General features: G+C 37.9%; 1 protein-coding gene across 1 annotated transcript in view; it reads left to right on the forward strand.

The window, feature by feature from the left end:
* Nucleotides 1-17,538, forward strand: part of iars1 (isoleucyl-tRNA synthetase 1) — a 48,047-nt gene that overhangs the window by 25,930 nt on the left and 4,579 nt on the right. The window contains exons 19-29 of the mRNA XM_052568922.1: nt 2,035-2,179; nt 2,755-2,875; nt 2,988-3,079; nt 4,622-4,699; nt 5,345-5,466; nt 6,291-6,393; nt 6,471-6,554; nt 8,509-8,683; nt 9,719-9,831; nt 9,910-10,005; nt 14,212-14,388. Coding sequence (XP_052424882.1) covers nt 2,035-2,179; nt 2,755-2,875; nt 2,988-3,079; nt 4,622-4,699; nt 5,345-5,466; nt 6,291-6,393; nt 6,471-6,554; nt 8,509-8,683; nt 9,719-9,831; nt 9,910-10,005; nt 14,212-14,388 — 1,306 coding nt within the window. The remainder of the gene's footprint in view (nt 1-2,034; nt 2,180-2,754; nt 2,876-2,987; nt 3,080-4,621; nt 4,700-5,344; nt 5,467-6,290; nt 6,394-6,470; nt 6,555-8,508; nt 8,684-9,718; nt 9,832-9,909; nt 10,006-14,211; nt 14,389-17,538) is intronic.

The raw sequence follows: 17,538 nt of genomic DNA on the forward strand, positions 1-17,538 counted from the left end.
GACCATCCTGCTACCCAACCAAGCAAGATGTGGTCTCATGATCAATCCACCCCAACTAAAAACTCTCTCTACTGGTGCAGAGGAAGCGGGGACCGACAACAGTTACCATTTCATCACTTTCTGTAACAGCAACGGATAATCTAATGCTAATTTCACTGGATGGTGCGTTTTAATGCAGGGTAAAATACACACTAGTCAAAGTTTTTATTAGTTACGGAGGGCATACACACAAGAGCCGACTGACTGTCCAGGAAAATTTCATCCAAAAGTGAAGAAGAAAGCTGGATCAAATGCCATATAAGTTCAATGCATTCTGTCAGACATGTTTTTGGGGGGAGATGATTAGTGTTGAGACAGTCTGTCTGTGTCTGTATTCATTATATAAGTTTATTAAACGATATTTGTTTTTTTCTGTGACCATTTTGTCCTACTTTTTAAAAATAACACAGTTGAGAGAAATAATGTAGCAATGTGGCTTCCTGGAAAGCGGGATCACTACAGGCGGATGGCAGGAGGGTAACTTAAGGCCGGTGACACACTGGCTGCGTTGCGTCTCTACTGCGTGCTAGAAGCGTGGTGGCTGCTTCGCGTTTTCTGTGTCTTTACACACCAGAAGCGTGCCTGCACGCGGCGCTTGGCGCACTGCTGCGGCTGTAGGTGACATAGAGGGAGGCCGCCGAAAAACCAGGCTCTTGTCTTCATGACAACAATATCAACTTTTTTTTTTTTTTTTTTTTTACACACCTACTGATAGGACACCGTCAACAGTATTGACGGCAAAATAGAGTATGTTTGACAGGTGCAATATTTGACAATCGATCATTATTAATTTATTTTTTAAATTACATTTATATCTGAATTTATGTCAACCTATAGACTTTCAATTATCCAAATGTCATGAATTAATATGTATTTGTGTACAAAATGACATATAAACATATTTTCCTAGTATATTTTGCCTGGAAACGCTTCCAACATGCACGCGTGTAGCGTGAAAAATAGGCGTCGGTTCTATTTCTAGCATGCACGGGTTTTCCGCGCGTCTCACGCAGGCAGTCTGCAAGATCTAACCTGTTAACATGGGAGCCGAATTAAAAACAGACACGCCACGCAGTGTGTTGCTGGTCTAACGTCTCACGTCAAAAGAAAATCACCAGTCATTGGATGTGTCAATCATACATCAATTTAAATAAACTTTAACATACAGTAGAATAATCATGAAATATTTTGATTGGGACTCGAGTGGACTCGGGCATAAGTCCGATTCCTAATATGTTCGAGTCCGAGTCAATACCGAGTCAAAATGCACACGAGTCCATGACAAGACCGAGACCATTAAAATACGGTCTCGAGACCGAGTCCAAGACCGAGTCCGAGTCTCGAGTACTCAACACTGGTGTGTAGTTCAGGATGATGAACAAAATTAGATTTTGAAAAGTTACTTTATTATTGTTTGGACGAAATGCTGAACATTCCTTTTGTGAAATTGAAATATGTCAAATAAAACTCAATTGAAATTTTAAAACGAACCCCAAACCAAAATAAAAGAAATCTCTTCATATTAAACAAACTAAGGTTTTGTCTTTGCCTTTTCAGAGGCAACCACTTCATTTTAGTCACAATCCAAACCGAGATGCTGCAGTTTTTAATCTAAATTACACTAATTTCAAAATCTGAAGCAAAATCAGAATGGTCTGACTTTAGTTTTGTGAAGCTACACAACATAAAACACAAACCGAAACAGTAAATGTGCTGAATTAGATGCAGGTTCCCTCTCTGCCAGCAGGTGGCGCTTAAAGAACAGCAGAGATACAGTATTTCATTGCTTTTCGCTGTAAACAAAGCAGCCCTGCCTTCTGAACACTACAAAATACATTATACAGAGTCAAAATGAAAAGAAATCTCCTGCCCCCAGCTGTATCGCGATTAACCGGTTTGAATCGTCACATATTTGCATTGATTTTCAGCCGGCTCGTGGGGCATCGTTGCATCCCTTCTCTTTCAGCTCTGATTTCATCGCTTCTGTCCTTCCAGACTGTATCTGATTAACTCCCCCGTGGTCCGTGCCGAGAACCTGCGCTTCAAAGAAGAGGGGGTTCGAGACGTGCTCAAAGACGTCTTCCTGCCCTGGTACAACGCCTACCGCTTCCTGGTGCAGAACGTGCAGAGACTGCAGAAGGTACGATCCGACCGGTCTCCTGAAACGCCTCAGAGCCTCTTTCATCCACTGAAGCCACGCAACTGCAAGACTTTGCTCAGTCAGCGCACAACTTTTAGTTTAGTTTAGTTTTTGTGGCCTCAGCAGCAAACCTCTTGAAATCTGAATTTTAATAATTAAAACCTCATCCATATGCAGTTTTATTTTCTATTTTTTTTAAAGACATTTATAATGTTACAAACGACTTCAAAAGATTTTTCATCAATTCCTGAAAGATAAAATGCACTGATTCCACACAAATAATAACTTTTTTCGACACTGATCAAAATTAGAAATGTTTCTTGAGCAGGAAATATATACATATTTGAATCGAATGCAAGCTCAAATGAGGTTTGACAACTAGAAATGAGAAGATCTTGAGTGAATAAGAACTGGGTCACCATTATAAACTGGCCATGATCTTCCTCCCAAACTTCCCCTTGAGAGTCAGTAGAGTAGATGTGTCTAGATGTGCTCAGTGCTTTCTCTTCCAGTATGCAGAAATGAAGAAGCACACACATATAGACAGTATGAGCTCTCTCCTCTGCTCTCATTAGGAAGAGGCCGTCGAGTTCCTGTACAACGAGAGCACAGTCAGCGTGAGTGACAACATCATGGATAAATGGATCCAGTCTTTCACTCAGTCCCTCATTCAGTTCTTCAGAGATGAGATGGGAGGTGAGTGACCAGCGCTTACTCGCACACCAATTAATGGGTAACTCCTACACTTGCAATGGTTTGACAACAAGGACGGCCTGAAATAGATCTGTTTGTGTGCTTGTGTTTCTAGCATACAGACTCTATACGGTGGTTCCCAAACTTGTCAAGTTCGTGGATATGCTCACCAACTGGTATGTGCGGACGAACCGCAGACGGCTGAAGGTGGGCAAGATATGAGTCACACACACTCAAGAACATCAGGCCAATCTCAGAAATATCCTGGTCATGTTTCAGATTTCTTTATTAATCAAAAGAAAGAAAGACAAATATATTTATTCTAGCCTCTAGTCTATAGTTTGTGATAAATGTGAGCCACACTTTAAACCATTATAAAGGCCGTAATGCACAGATCTGTTATTTTAAAAAGATATCTCATCCCTCAATGTCTTTCATCCATAATGTGCATAAATCTATACTTGGTCCATTTGCAAACAAAAAACAGACAGACAAAGAAATCCATTATCAGTTTATATTCTTATAAGGGCGCAGTGGATAAGAGGTGCATGTTAGTTTATATCTGGTCGGATTTTGTATTATGATAGAAAGATAAAGTGTACCAGCTTGGCTAGCTTTTCCCTGTTTTGTTTTCCTGGTCCAGTCACTTGCACATTCATAAGATCATGTGTTTTATAACAACCTCAGTATTATTCTGCTTTGTTGATGAACGGTGCAACTGTGCAATCTTACAAGTGCAGTTTTGGTGTATTTAACAAATGTTAATCACCTTTATTGTCCCTGTGGTTTAGATGGACCCATTTTGCAAATACGCCACAAATTCGTTCTTCCACAGTTATGCAAAACTATTTTATGCAGTACTGTAGTGTTGTAAGAAAGTGCTGTAGTGTTTTTGTGGTGTATTGGGAGAAGATAATGTACCATTGGCCCTCTTTATCTCCATTATTCACTATTATAGAAAGGAATATGTGTGAGGTCTGCAACTCAAAAAAAAAAATATGTATGGAATATGTAAGGAACTATGAGAGAAATATTAGAGAAGGTAAGATTTTTTAATCAAAATTATTTAACCCCCTTGAAATGAAAGACATCCTTATGTTGTGATCTAAATTTTATGTACATTTTGTATAAACTTACAATAGGCATTAATAAACTATAATATAAAGATTTCTTAATGCAAATGGTAAAGCTGAGTTAGGTAAATTAAATGTAAGCATTTATGCAAAAAAAAAAAAAGTGTATAAAGAAATAATATCTTCACAAATGAAAATTTGACACGTTTAGTGAGGTTTTCTCAAATGTTCCAGTACTACAAATTTTATAATTTGTACTAATTTTGTTATATCTCATTGTTTCTCATCAGTTTGGCTCATTCAATTGTTCTGACAAGAAATATTCTTTTTAAAAAGTTAGGTGTGCCCCAGGTATCTGTCATAAGTCCGTTCGCATTCATTAATATTGAGAAAACGGCTTCTCACTGATTAACTCTTTGCATTAAATCTGGATCAACATTAAATCTGGGCTTTATTTTGGGCTTTTCAGTTTATCTTGCTCAGTCTGTGTATATTCATCTCTCATCATGGCTCTGTACAAACTGCTGTTAACATGAGTGTAAACACAGAGCTGGACCTGCAGGCTCACACATGATGCAGTGTTGTGACAGTGCTGTTGAGGCAGTGTGTTGCAGCTGTTAGCCTCTCTCTCACACTCTCTCTCTCTCTCTCTGTCTCTCTGTGTGTGTGTGTTCAGGGTGAGAGTGGTACTGAAGACTGCATGCGAGCCCTGGAGACCCTCTTCAGTGTGCTGTTCTCCATGTGTAGACTGATGGTGAGTCACGCCAGCGCTCGCAGCTCCTGCATACTTCAGAAGAGATGAGAAGAGATGTGGTCTTTCTCAGTGGAGTGTGATGAAACGATAGAAGTGTAGCAATGCTGGCAGAAGAATTAATGCTGCAGTACTACAATTAAAATCACTAAAAACACTGGTTTGTATATACTGGGAAAAAACAATAATAATAGAGACAATCCCTAACTAAAAGTGCAAAACTCTGTTTTGAGAAAATGGTAGAATAAGAAGCTGATTTTGCTGTGTAATAGCTGATCAACCTTTCATAATTATGAAGGCAGGGCGTCAGTAGAGCTCATTTACTGTGGTAATTAATTACTGGCCCAATAGGTAATTGGCTAAATCATTAGAGAGATAATCAGGGCGTGAGACAGTCAATGGCCCATTTTTCTCTTCAGTGAATCTGAGTATTTATTGTATTTAAATTAATCTCCATAAATCCTCATTGTGCGGTTATTGCTTAAGCAGATGATGACAGAGTGAAAGGTTTAAGAAAACCAAAGAAAATCCTGGTTATTCTGAGTGTGGGGTCTGTTATTAACCTTGGCTTTGTGTCGTGATGGTTAGATGGAGAGGTGTGCTATTATTGCTGTGTTCCTTCACTAATGGCGTGTTTCTTGGTCTCAGGCTCCCTTCACGCCGTTCATAACGGAGCTGATGTACCAGAACCTGCGTCATCTGATCGACCCGGCGTCAGTGGAGGAGAAGGACACGGGAAGCATTCACTACCTCATGCTGCCGCACGTCAGGTACACAGCGCCTTCACATCTCAGACACGCCATCGCTCTCCTGCCTAGCCTTCACGCTGCTAATCAGACGTCTGGCATCAGTACGAGTGGTTGTTTTTTAGGAAGTCTCTTCTGCTTATCAGAGTTGCATAAGAGCTTTCTGTTTTATATTACATAAACTGTCATTTATTTCTGTGACGTGCATCATTCCTCCAGTCTTCAGTGTCACATGGTCTTCAGAAATCATTCTGATATGATGATTTATTATAAATGTAGAAACATGGTTTTTCCGGTATTGTTTGGTTGAATAAAAAGTTGAAAAGAACCGCATTTATTCAGTCTTTACTGTCACTTTCTATCAACTTTGCTGAATAAAGGCATTCATTTATTTGAAAAAGAAATAGAAAGACCCCTCACTTTTGAACGGTATTGTTAGAAAATATTTCTATTCTGAATAAATGTTGTACTTCTTATTCATCTAAGATAATCATCCCAATCTCTTGAAAGACAGTGTGTGTTTTTCCTTCTTCCATGAACTTCCTCGTAAAGAAGAGCGTTTGTGGTTTAATTGTGTCCTCTCAGAGTGAATTCAGGACGGTCCTTGTGTGTCCTTGTGTGAGCTGACATGATTTAGCGTGTCCTTTAATGTCGTCCGGCTGTAAACACGTTTCCCAGAGTTCCTCTGACGAGCTGGACTCTGCTGTGAGCAGTAAAATGCTCTGAAGGTCCTTCATCCTTCAGTCCGTCTCTGCTGCTTTATAAATGCACGTAGTGTCCTGTGTTACTGTTCTCTCAGAGGTGACCTGCTGTGTGTGTGTGTGTGTGTGTGTGTGTGTGTGTGTCAGGGAGTCTCTGATTGACAAGCGCATCGAGAGCGCCGTGTCTCAGATGCAGTCGGTCATCGAGCTGGGCCGTGTGATCCGGGACAGGAAGACGCTGCCCGTGAAGGTGAGATGGAGCGGTGCAGCTTCGGTCGTGAGCTGAGCTGCTGACTCTGACTCTGACTGTGCTGGGATCTGTTTCAGTATCCGCTGAAGGAGGTGGTGGTGATCCATCAGGACCCGGAGGCGCTCACAGATATCCAGTCCCTGCAGAAGTACATCCTGGAGGTGAGAGTTCACATGATGCGTCGTCATTTACCTGCTCGCTCTGAAGATTTCAAGATCAATTTAAAGTGGTTCATTCTGTAATTTATATGCAACTGACTGTATGTATATGGTATTACCATACATAAAAAAAAGCATGAACAAATGCATTTCTTATGCATGAGCCGAAAAGATCACACATCACAGTTTGCACTGGCTTCCAATAGCTGCTCACATTAAATCCAAGGCATTGATGTTTGTCTACAAAACTACCACAAAACTACTTTTTACTTTTTAAACAATGAAAAAAAAAAGTTCTGTATAACATTCTGTGTATGTATAACATTATAGTTTTTAAATATGCATTGCAATAATATCCCATTGAGTCTTTAAATTAATGTAGAAATAACAAATACAGATACCAATACGGTTCCTTTCCTTATATTTAACCATTGACTATATGTAATGTTTACATTTGAACATTTCAGTGTAGTTGAGAGCTATCAGTTTTAACACTTATTAGACTTTACAAAATATCAACTTCTAATCTGAGTTAACTTGTTCATATCGGTTTACTTTAAGATATCCAGAAGAACACTCGAAGTAGAATTATAAAGGCCATAATTCTGTTCATACTAGTAGATTAAACGTTGACTTGTCAAAGTAAAATCACTGATATCTGTAAACCAATTTTTATGTAGTAAAAGTAAATTAGAACTAGTAGTAACTTATTTACAGATACAGTCTAATAATTATGTATAGATCTCGCCTGATGTATTGAGCATTGCAGATGTCATCAGAGGAGTTTTCTACCAGTAGAAATGGATTTAAAGAGACGTGCAGTGGTTATTCTCTCTAGTCAGCAGTGTTAGTGAGCTCTTTATTCAGACGCAGCTCGTTATGCTAATGTCACCTCATGAATATTTATCTAGGCTCTTCTAAAAAAGGCAGGCAGGAGAGCGTGGCGCGTGATTTCCAAACGCCAGCATTGTCTGCTTTCAGTGCGGTTCCTCCTGGACGGTTTCTTTATGTCCACGCTCTCGTTTCTCCTGGCATTGAGTGTGCCGCTCACAGTCACTCAGCACCCATCAGTCTGAACCAAATCTGTCATTCAGATCAGTTACTCAATGCATTTGCTAGAAAATAAAATACCCAAGCACCCCACAAATGGCTGGTATTTGGAAATGTGTGAAATGTGCAAATTGCATCTGGCAAATCTCTACACTGTTGACTTCCAGTGCAGATTACAGGCGCTATTATATTAGAGACAGCAACTGCAGAGAAATCATATCTCAAAGTGTTATTAAAACAGGAAGCACTGTTCATACGGCTCTGCAGCTCCCCCTGCTGGCGTGGAGCAGCTCTGAGCTCAGAGCAGAGACCTTTACATCACTGTGTGTGTGTGTGTGTGTGTGTGTGTGTGTGTGTGTGTGTGTGTGAGAGAGAGAGCAAACGCTGCGTCCTTCATCTCCAGCCCCTGCTGCAGTGATTTATGGGTGGGCTGGGCCTCCGAGCTAAAATTAGCCTCTCTGTGTCTGCGGCGCTCGACTGTTAAACACTCCCATAGAGAAAGCATTGGGCGGCACACGCCTGCCATTGATCAGAGCGATCCACGCACAAATATATTCATGAGAGAATCGCTCCGCGCGGATGATGAAATGGGATGCGGATATGTGAATGCATTCATATCCATCAGAAGCTGAGACGGTTTACTGGAGGACAAAATGCACTAGTGTTTTCACCAGATAAAAATGGTTTTAAGTCAGATATTTCTGTTTTTCTGTCGTGTGTCAGTAGAAATGATCAGTTTACATTTCCAAACATTCATTGGGCTGTTAATAGTAATAATGCAGTGAGATCTGATCTGATCATCATTCAGTTCTCTGCACTGATTCAGTGATGACATGAAATTTTTCTGGTACTTGATTGATTTACATCTTATGTCATTCACAGAGTCGTATGTATTTTTCCCCATCAGGAGCTGAATGTCCGTCAGCTCACTCTGTCCACTGACAAGGACAAATACGGCATTCGTCTGCGAGCTGAACCTGATCACATGGTGCTGGGCAAACGGCTGAAAGGGGCATTTAAATCTGTTACTGCATCCATCAAAGAGCTGAAGAGTGAAGAGCTGGAGATCTTCCAGAGGACAGGTGTGTACCGCATACACACATCAGTTCATTCTCCTGCCGAACACACGAGGAGGATTATAGGAAACCCTGATGAGGGTACATGAGGTCTGGGGCTGTCGAGATACAAAAAACTATTAAAAAAGTTCACTCTCAAGTCATACTTCAGCTTGTAAAGGTTTTCCTCAATGTGCAGCATGTAAACATGCCAAAGAAAGAGTGTGGTGTCTAGTTAGGAGCCGAACGTCACACACTGAACACAATATCTTCAAGACATATCACTATCTGTCTTCCTTGTTTTATTTCTAACAGCAAACCTTGATTCTGCAGAAGTTTGTTTGTCAAAAAAAGATAAAAGAATTAAGTTTTGGTTTTATTAAATATTAAAATTGTAGACGTTTTTATGCATTAATTTCCAGTGTTTCAAAATCTAGAAAAATTCCAACAGAGAAGACAGAATATATATATTTTTTTGATTGATTGATTATTAATATTTATTTTAACCCCCAGTGGATGTCGATGGGCCGTAAAGAGTTATTTTTATTTACATTGTTGCTAAATTACAAAACTGATTTGGTTTGAATGTTTTTGATTACTGAAATTTAATTAAACCATAAAGGAACCCCAAAAAATAAATAAATAACCAGGTAAATCTTGTGATTTTGGGGACAAATAAAGCAGTCTCGGTGCATTAAGAAGTCATACATTTGGAGGTGCATGAAGCGTGTGAGTGTGAGCAGAGAAGAAGCTGAGAAGAGCTCAATCTGATAGCATCGCTCCCCTTTCTAAAGCCGTTTCATGCCTCTCATCCGTATCACTGATGCTGTGATGAGCAGAACGCTGGATAAGACGGAGACACTGTGCTGTAAGAGATGAGATGTGAATCTGGAGTTCCTGGAGACGTTCAATGTCTGATATCCCTCACTCTGCTTTTACACAAACCTGTGGGGATTTGACAATGGAAAATAAAATATTCCCAAGCTGTTGAGCTGCCATTGTTTCGCTTAGCCTTGCAAAACTCCCTCAAATCAAGCTCTCACGTCTGTTTCTCCTCTGCAGGGTCCATCGTTGTGGACGGTCACGAGCTGCACGAGGACGATCTGCGTCTGATGTACAGCTTCGATCAGACCTCAGGAACACCGTCCCAGTATGAGGCGCATTCAGACGCTCAGGTGCTCTTTCTGCTCTCACTGTGTCTGAAGCCGTGCTCCTGCAGTGCGCTGATCTGAACAGACCCTGTGTTCTCACAGGTCCTGGTTCTTCTGGACGTCACCCCCGATCAGTCCATGCAGGATGAAGGCGTGGCCCGCGAGGTCATCAACCGCATCCAGAAGCTGCGCAAGAAGGTGAGAAAACATGACGTACAATACAGCATTAAGATGAGTTCACGTCTTTGAAAAAGTCTTTTCTGTTAACCAAGGCTGGATTTATATGATCAGAAAAGCTGTAAAAATTGTGAGAACTTAAAATATCTGTTTTCTGTGTGAATATCTGTTAAACTGTAATTGATTCCTGTGCTCAAAACTACATTTCAGCATCATTCCTCCAGTCTTCAGTGTCACATGATCTTTAGAAATCGTGAAAAAATGATTATTTACTGCTCGAGAAACATTTCTGATTATTATCAATGTTGAACACCGTTGTGCTGCGCAATATATTTCTTTGAAAACATCATACATTTAATTTTTCAGAATAAGAATAGCAAATAGTTCCAAAGAATAGCATTTATTTGAAATGTAAATTCTTTTGTAACATAAATTATATTAGTGTCAGTCAGTTTAATTCAGCCTCAATGAATAAAAGTGTGATTAGAATAATTTCTGAAGATCATGTGACACTGAATGGGTCCAGGGGGATTTTGGGAGCCTGGAGAAGTTTTGAGATGCCCTGACTTTTGTGCTTTTTTCAGTTGCTTATAAACATATACAAGTCTGAAAACACTGTGTTCAGTACAAACTGGGCTACAATAATATGTAAATAGCATGTATGTACATGATTGTGTTTTTGAGAGAACAATGTTTATGCATGGATAGTGAAAAACTACAATTTTGAAGTCTTTAGCAACTTTATAATTTAGTAATTACCCAGAGTGCACTTAAAAAGGATACCGTATTTTCCAGACTATAAGTCGCACTTTTTTTCATAGTTTGGCTGGTCCTGCGACTTATAGTCAGGTGCGACTTATTTATCAAAATTAATTTGACATGAACCGAGAGAAATGAACCAATAGAAAACATTACCGTCTTCAGCCGCGAGAGGGCGCTCTATGCTGCTCAGTTCTCCTGTAGTCTACACTTGATATCATAGAGCGCCCTCTCACGGCTGGAGACGGTAATGTTTTATCTTAGTCCTTGGTTCTAAATAAATGCGACTTATTTATGTTTTTTTCCTCGTCATGATGTATTTTTGGACTGATGCGACTTATACTCAGGTGCGACTTATAGTCCGAAAAATACGGTAATTTACCCAAAAATGAAAATTTTATGTTTATCTGTTTACCCCCAGGGCATCCGGGATGTATGTGACTTTGTTTCTTAACTGAAACAGTTGCAGTCTATCACTCTTATAATGTAAGTGAATGGGAATCACGGCTAAAACATAAAAAAAAAAAAAAAAAACACACACAAACAAAACCAAAACTTGTGCCAATACACTGATATGTAAAGACACAATCGGTCTGTGCAAGAAACTGAACAGTATTTATATTGTATTTTTACCTCTGATTAACGCAATGTCCGAACTTTTAGAGCTCCTGAGCACGTCCTTAGCAGCAGGAGTATGAGGCATCTTCTTCTTCTTGCTTTATGGCAGTGCGCATATAAGACTAAGTGCATTAGCACCACGTATCTCTCAAGTGGACCATTGACACTCCTAATTGTGATTGTAGATAGAGTGATAATGGTCTACTTGAGAGATAGGTGGGATTAATGCACTTATAAGTCTGTATCGCCATAAAAAATAAAGATGACAACGACTCCTCTTCTAACAGTTTGCACATTACATGAATCAGATGTAAAAAAAACAATATAAATACTGTTCAGTTTCTTGCACAAACCGACCGTTTTATGTCTTTACATATCAATGTATCGGCACGAGCCACAGGGTTTAATTTGGTTTTGTTTGTGTGTGTGTGTGTGTGTGTGTGTGTGTGTTTGTGTGTGTTTTAGCCATGATTCCCATCCACTTATATTGTATGACTAACAGACTGCAACGGTTCCAGTTAAAAATCTCAGTTTGTGTTCTGCTGAAGAAGCAAAGTCACCTACATCTTGGGTAAGCAGATAAACGCCACATTTTAATTTTTGGGTGAACTATCCCTTCAAAGACCAGCAGCACTTTGAAGTTGTTTGGAATTCAGTAAAGTAAGACCGATACCTTCCCTCGCCCCCCATGCTTTTTTCGTGCCTCTTTTTTCTTAATAAACAAACGTTTTTTCCACTGTGCTCTATATGTGAGGGGGTAGGGCCCGGGACACCTGCCAGGCCTGAATTCCTCTCTTATTGAAAGTCTGAAGAAATCTGAGGGAATTTTCCATGGGAGGGAATTAATTTTTCAGTGTTTGCTTGGCCCGGAGTGAGCGAGGCTCATGGAAGAGCACAAGCCATTGTGTTTTTTTCCCTTGTTGTTCAAAGGTACTGAATGCCCAAGCCTGTGTTTTCCATAGCAAGGCCGTTTGTTTTGTCATAGCGTCTGCTTTGGGACAATGATAAGCACTTGCGGACGTTTCCCAGTACACATCTGTTTTTTACTCTTTAAATTGAAGGCAGTCTAAATGAGCTGTTCTTTACAACCGGGAGACTTGTGTGTAATAAATGATCAGCCAAAGAGAATCAGCAGTCATCCAACACAAGAATATTTTCACTTTCTTTTTATACGAGTTTGCAACCCTGTTACCATATTTATCTAGCCACATTCTTTCATTAATCAAAATCATAAAAAGTTTTGGTAAGGATCCTTTCACCAAGGATGCATTAAATTGATCAAATCTTACAGTAAAGAAATGTATAATGTCACAAAAGATTTCAAATTTCAAACTTTAATTTCCTCTGTGGAAAAAAAAATGTAACAAAAATTTTAAAAAATCTGAAAACTGCAGTTGTTAACTGTCTTGTATTAATTCCTTTGAAAAATCCTGTCATATGAGCACAAACTGACAGTCAAAACTTAAAAGCTACTACTAAATATTGTAGAAACGTAATTTTTCTGTAAAGTTGCTTTGTAATGTTTTGTATCGTAAAAAGCGCTATACAAATAAACTTGACTAAATAAACTATAGACCAATATAAAATATTCCTTTTATAGGGAAGATAATTGAAAAGGTAGTTTTAAACAGTTGAACAACTACTTAAACTCAAATGGATACCTGTGACTGCATCACAGCACAGAGACAGCACTCATTAAGATAATAAATTATATTTGCTTAAATTGTGACTCTGGTAAAATATAGGTGCTGGTATTGCTAGATCTCAGTGCTGCGTTTGACACTGACGATCATAACATACTACTAGAGAGACTGGAAAACTGGGTCAGGCTTTCTGGGGTGGTACTCAAATGGTTCAGGTCATACTTAGAAGGGAGAGGCTATTATGTGAGTCTAGGAGAGCATAAGTCTAAGTGGACGTCCATGACATGTGGAGTCCCACAAGGCTCAGTTCTAGCACCGCTCTTGTTAAGCATGTTTATGCTCTCACTAAGACAAAAAATAATGAGAAAGAACCAAATTGCCTATCACAGCTATGCTGATGATACTCAGATTTACATAGCCTTATCTCCAAATGACTACAGCCCCATTGACTCCCTCTGCCAATGTATTAATGAAATTAAAAGTTGGATGTGCCAGAAATTTTTTCAATTAACACATTTTACACTGGTGTCCAGTTACATTTAGGATTGATTAAAGTACTTTTACTGGTTCATAAATCACTCAATGAACCTAGGACCGAAATATATTTCAGATATGCTCACTGAATATAAACCTAACAGAGCAGTCAGATCACTAGGATCGAGTCAGTTAGAAATACCAAGGGTTCACACAAAACAAGGGGAGTCCTCCTTTAGTTACTGTGCCGCCCGCAGCTGGAATCAGCTTCCAGAAGAGATCAGATGTGCTAAAACACTAGTCACATTTAAATCTAGACTTAAAACTCATCTGTTTAGCTGTGCATTTACTGAATGAGCACTGTGTGATGTCCAAATGTATTGTGCTGTATTTTATTTATAATAATTTTTATTCTTAACTGTTTTAATTCATCAAGTTTTTACATCCCTTGTTTTATTGTGGTGATAATTTTTAATGATTATTTTAATTCCTTTTATATGTAAAGCACTTTGAATCACCTTTGTGAAAGATCCTCTGACACGTGATCACATCAATCAATTACATTTTAACAGATATTCACATAGAAAAGTTATTTTAACCCGTGATATTCTAAAATATTACTGTATGTTTTTAAAATCAAATAATATTAGAGACTAGAGTAAGATCAATCAGTTTTTCTTTTTCCTGTAATCCTGCGTATGTGTCTTTTAATGTGTCAAACATGTGGTCTCAGGGTCATCTGGTCCCTTCAGACGAGATCACGGTGTATTACAGCAGTCAGCCGGCCGGGGAATACCTGGATAAAGTCATCCAAGCACACACAGACTTCATCTTGGCCACGACTAAAGCTCCTCTCAAGCCCTATCCTGTGGCCCAGAATGCCAGTGTGATCGTCCAGGAGAAAACACAGGTGATGCTGAACTCATTTAGAGATGCACAGATACTGATCCACTTTTCCCTTTATCCTTCTGCTAATACCAACATCTGTACAGAACGATAAGAAAGATGAGAGCTTATGAACTATTGATGGTGTATACACTGCAATTATCATCACAAGTCAAGGCACATATAAAAAAGGGAAACCTTTTTTTCTCAGTGTTGCATGTGTTTTGAGGTTCCTCTGTAATACCTTGTTTGTTTATACATTATTATTTTATTGTTATTAGAGTAATTATACTATACACTTTGCACTTTTTACACAAGCAATGAGCTGAATAAAATGGAGCCCCACACATGATGTGCAGAATATAAGTAGATATATTTGTAGGAACTAATTAGAACTTAATGCTTACATTTTGTCTTCATGTTATATGCGGCTATGGAGGACTAAACTTGCAGAAATTAAAAATAAATAAATGAATATATAGATAAATAAATACATGTAATAAAAGGAAAATACATAAATAAATGATGTGATAAAAACAAAAATAGTTCATTTGTAATAACATTTAATCCTGAATTTTTATTTTAAATAACTTTTTTCCTTTATGGATTTATTTTATATGTATTTCTATTCTTTTTAACTTTTAATTATACTTTCATTCATTTTTATATGTAATTTATTTATTTGTTTTTAAATGTATTTATTCATGTATGCATTTATGTATTTATTATATATATTTATTTATTCCAACATGTATTTATTTCCAGATTTATTTATTCATGTATTTCTTTGTACTTTTCCGTGTGCAACATGTAAATGAGGGAGGCGGTCCTTGTGGATCCCTGGTGAATGATTGGTCGAGAGCTCTAGAGAACTAAAAACAGAGATGAGAGTTTGAGAGCTGGATGTGCCAGATCGACTGGAGAGATCCAGTATATTTTCACAAATTCAAATTATTTCTATTAATTCATTTAATAGCGACTGAATTCAGTTATTTATCCTCCTAGTTACATCAGTAAGTGTGGAAACATCAACATCGTTTATGAGTTTGGTGGAGGTTTCCAAAGCTTGTCTTCAGTTTGTAATCACAGAGTAAAGACTCCCAAAAACATTGTGAATATAAGGTTATCATAAAACCAGTCGCACTAATGTCTCTGTAGTCTACTCGGGCTCACTGTGCTTTTTGGAAACGCAATCGACTTGAATAAAGTTGTTTTTTTGCTAGACGATCGATATTCAAGTTTAGGGACCATCTTTTAGGTTAAATACGACACGTGTTCGATTTTTAAATTTTTTTATTTATAAAAAGAACACATATGTAAATATTACTGAATATACCTGACTCGTAAAAGAACACTTTACAGTTGGCTTCGTGACTGTAAGCTATTCTCTTAAAATGCTATTGCAGTTAGAAATGTGTATGCTAATGTATTTAACTTTAGAGAGAGTTTGCAAATACCGAGCGTCTAATATCAAGCCTTTATGCCAGTGGGTCGCGTTTCCAAAAAGCATTGTGAGCCTGAGCAGACTACAGAGACATTTAGTGCGACTGTTTTTATGATAACCTTATATTCACGATGTTTTTGGGAGTGAAGATCTTCTCTGTAATTACAAAATGAACACACGCCGCAGAAACCTCCGTTAAGTTTGTCTAGAGGCGTCATCCACTGAAGAATGACGATGTTGATGTTTCCAGGCTTAATGATGTAACTATGAGGATAAATAACTGAATTCAGTCACTATTAAATAATTCAGCATAATATCAGCATAAAATCAGAATCTGTGAAAATATATTGGATCTCTCCAGTCGATCTGGCACATCCAGCTCTCAAACTCCCATCTCTGTTTTTAGTTCTCTAGAGCTCTCGACCAATCATTCACCAGGGATCCACAAGGACCACCTCCCTCATTTACATGTTGCACACGGAAAAGTAAAAATAAATAAATCTGGAAATAAATACATGTGGGAATAAATAAGTACATATAATAAATAAATAAATACATTTAAAAATTAATTAATTAAATATAAAAAATGAATAAACAGAAGTAAATGTTAAAAAGAATAAAAATAAATGTAAAATAAATACACAAATTAAAATATAAAATAAAAATATAATTCAGGATAACATTTTATTTCAAAAGAACTATTTTTGTTTTATCACATCATTTATTTATTTATTTATTTTCCTTTTATTACATTTACTTTTTTATCTATTTATTTATTTTTAATTTCTGCAGAATTGGTCCTCCATATGCGGCTCCATAAAATATTGCATGGTTGCCAGCTAGTGAAATTTGTTTCTTTTTCAGTGCTAGTGTACTTACCACATACAGTATAAACCCTATACCATAAATCCATCAAGCGTATTTTGAATGAAGATGTGTTAAAGGGTTCGTTCACCCAGAAATGAAAACCTGCTGTTTGTTTACTCTGTGTCAGGACATCTGAGATGTAGGTGACTTGTTTTCTTCAGTACAGCACTAAAGAAGATCTTTAGCTGAAACTGTGGTGATTTTTATTATGCAAGTCAATGGCTACAGTCACTTTGAGAGTCAAAAAACATACAGTCTTCAATTTAAGGCCATAATAAGACTTATGATTTCAAGAGAATTTAACTTCGAAAGTCAATGATTTCATTAAATGATCATGAGTGCTGCTGCTGCTTTAAGTACTGCTTTACTGGGGAAAGAGTTGTGTTTCTGCCAAAAGCGCCACCTGCTGGAAGAGAAGCAATGTGCATTTTCAGTAAGGCTGCTGTTTTTGTTCAGACCAATACAAAAATGTGTACCCTGTAAACACAGAGCTGTAAATGTGAACTGGTGGATCAAAACAAGTCTGCTAAATGACTAAATGTAAACATAATTTTATAAACTAATATAATAACTTTTGATGCATCCATTTTCTTAAAAATGGTTTAAAGGCTGAAATGTAAAGTGTATAATTTTATACAACTTTTTTTTTTTAAACCATAAATCATGCTTTTTACAGTCATGTTACTATAAACATCACCCTGCCCTGCTCTTATGGTATTCATTTTATTTGTGCAGTTTGTAAAAAGTTCTTAAAGTCTTATATTTGAGTGTAAAAATCCGGATACAGGGAACACAAAGTTAACCTGTGGCTCCTGGCGATATATTGAGGTCAGTGAACATTAGTCAGCATTATCACCAGTAATC

This window comes from Carassius gibelio, chromosome B11, assembly GCF_023724105.1.
Source record: "Carassius gibelio isolate Cgi1373 ecotype wild population from Czech Republic chromosome B11, carGib1.2-hapl.c, whole genome shotgun sequence".
Taxonomy (NCBI): domain Eukaryota; kingdom Metazoa; phylum Chordata; class Actinopteri; order Cypriniformes; family Cyprinidae; genus Carassius; species Carassius gibelio.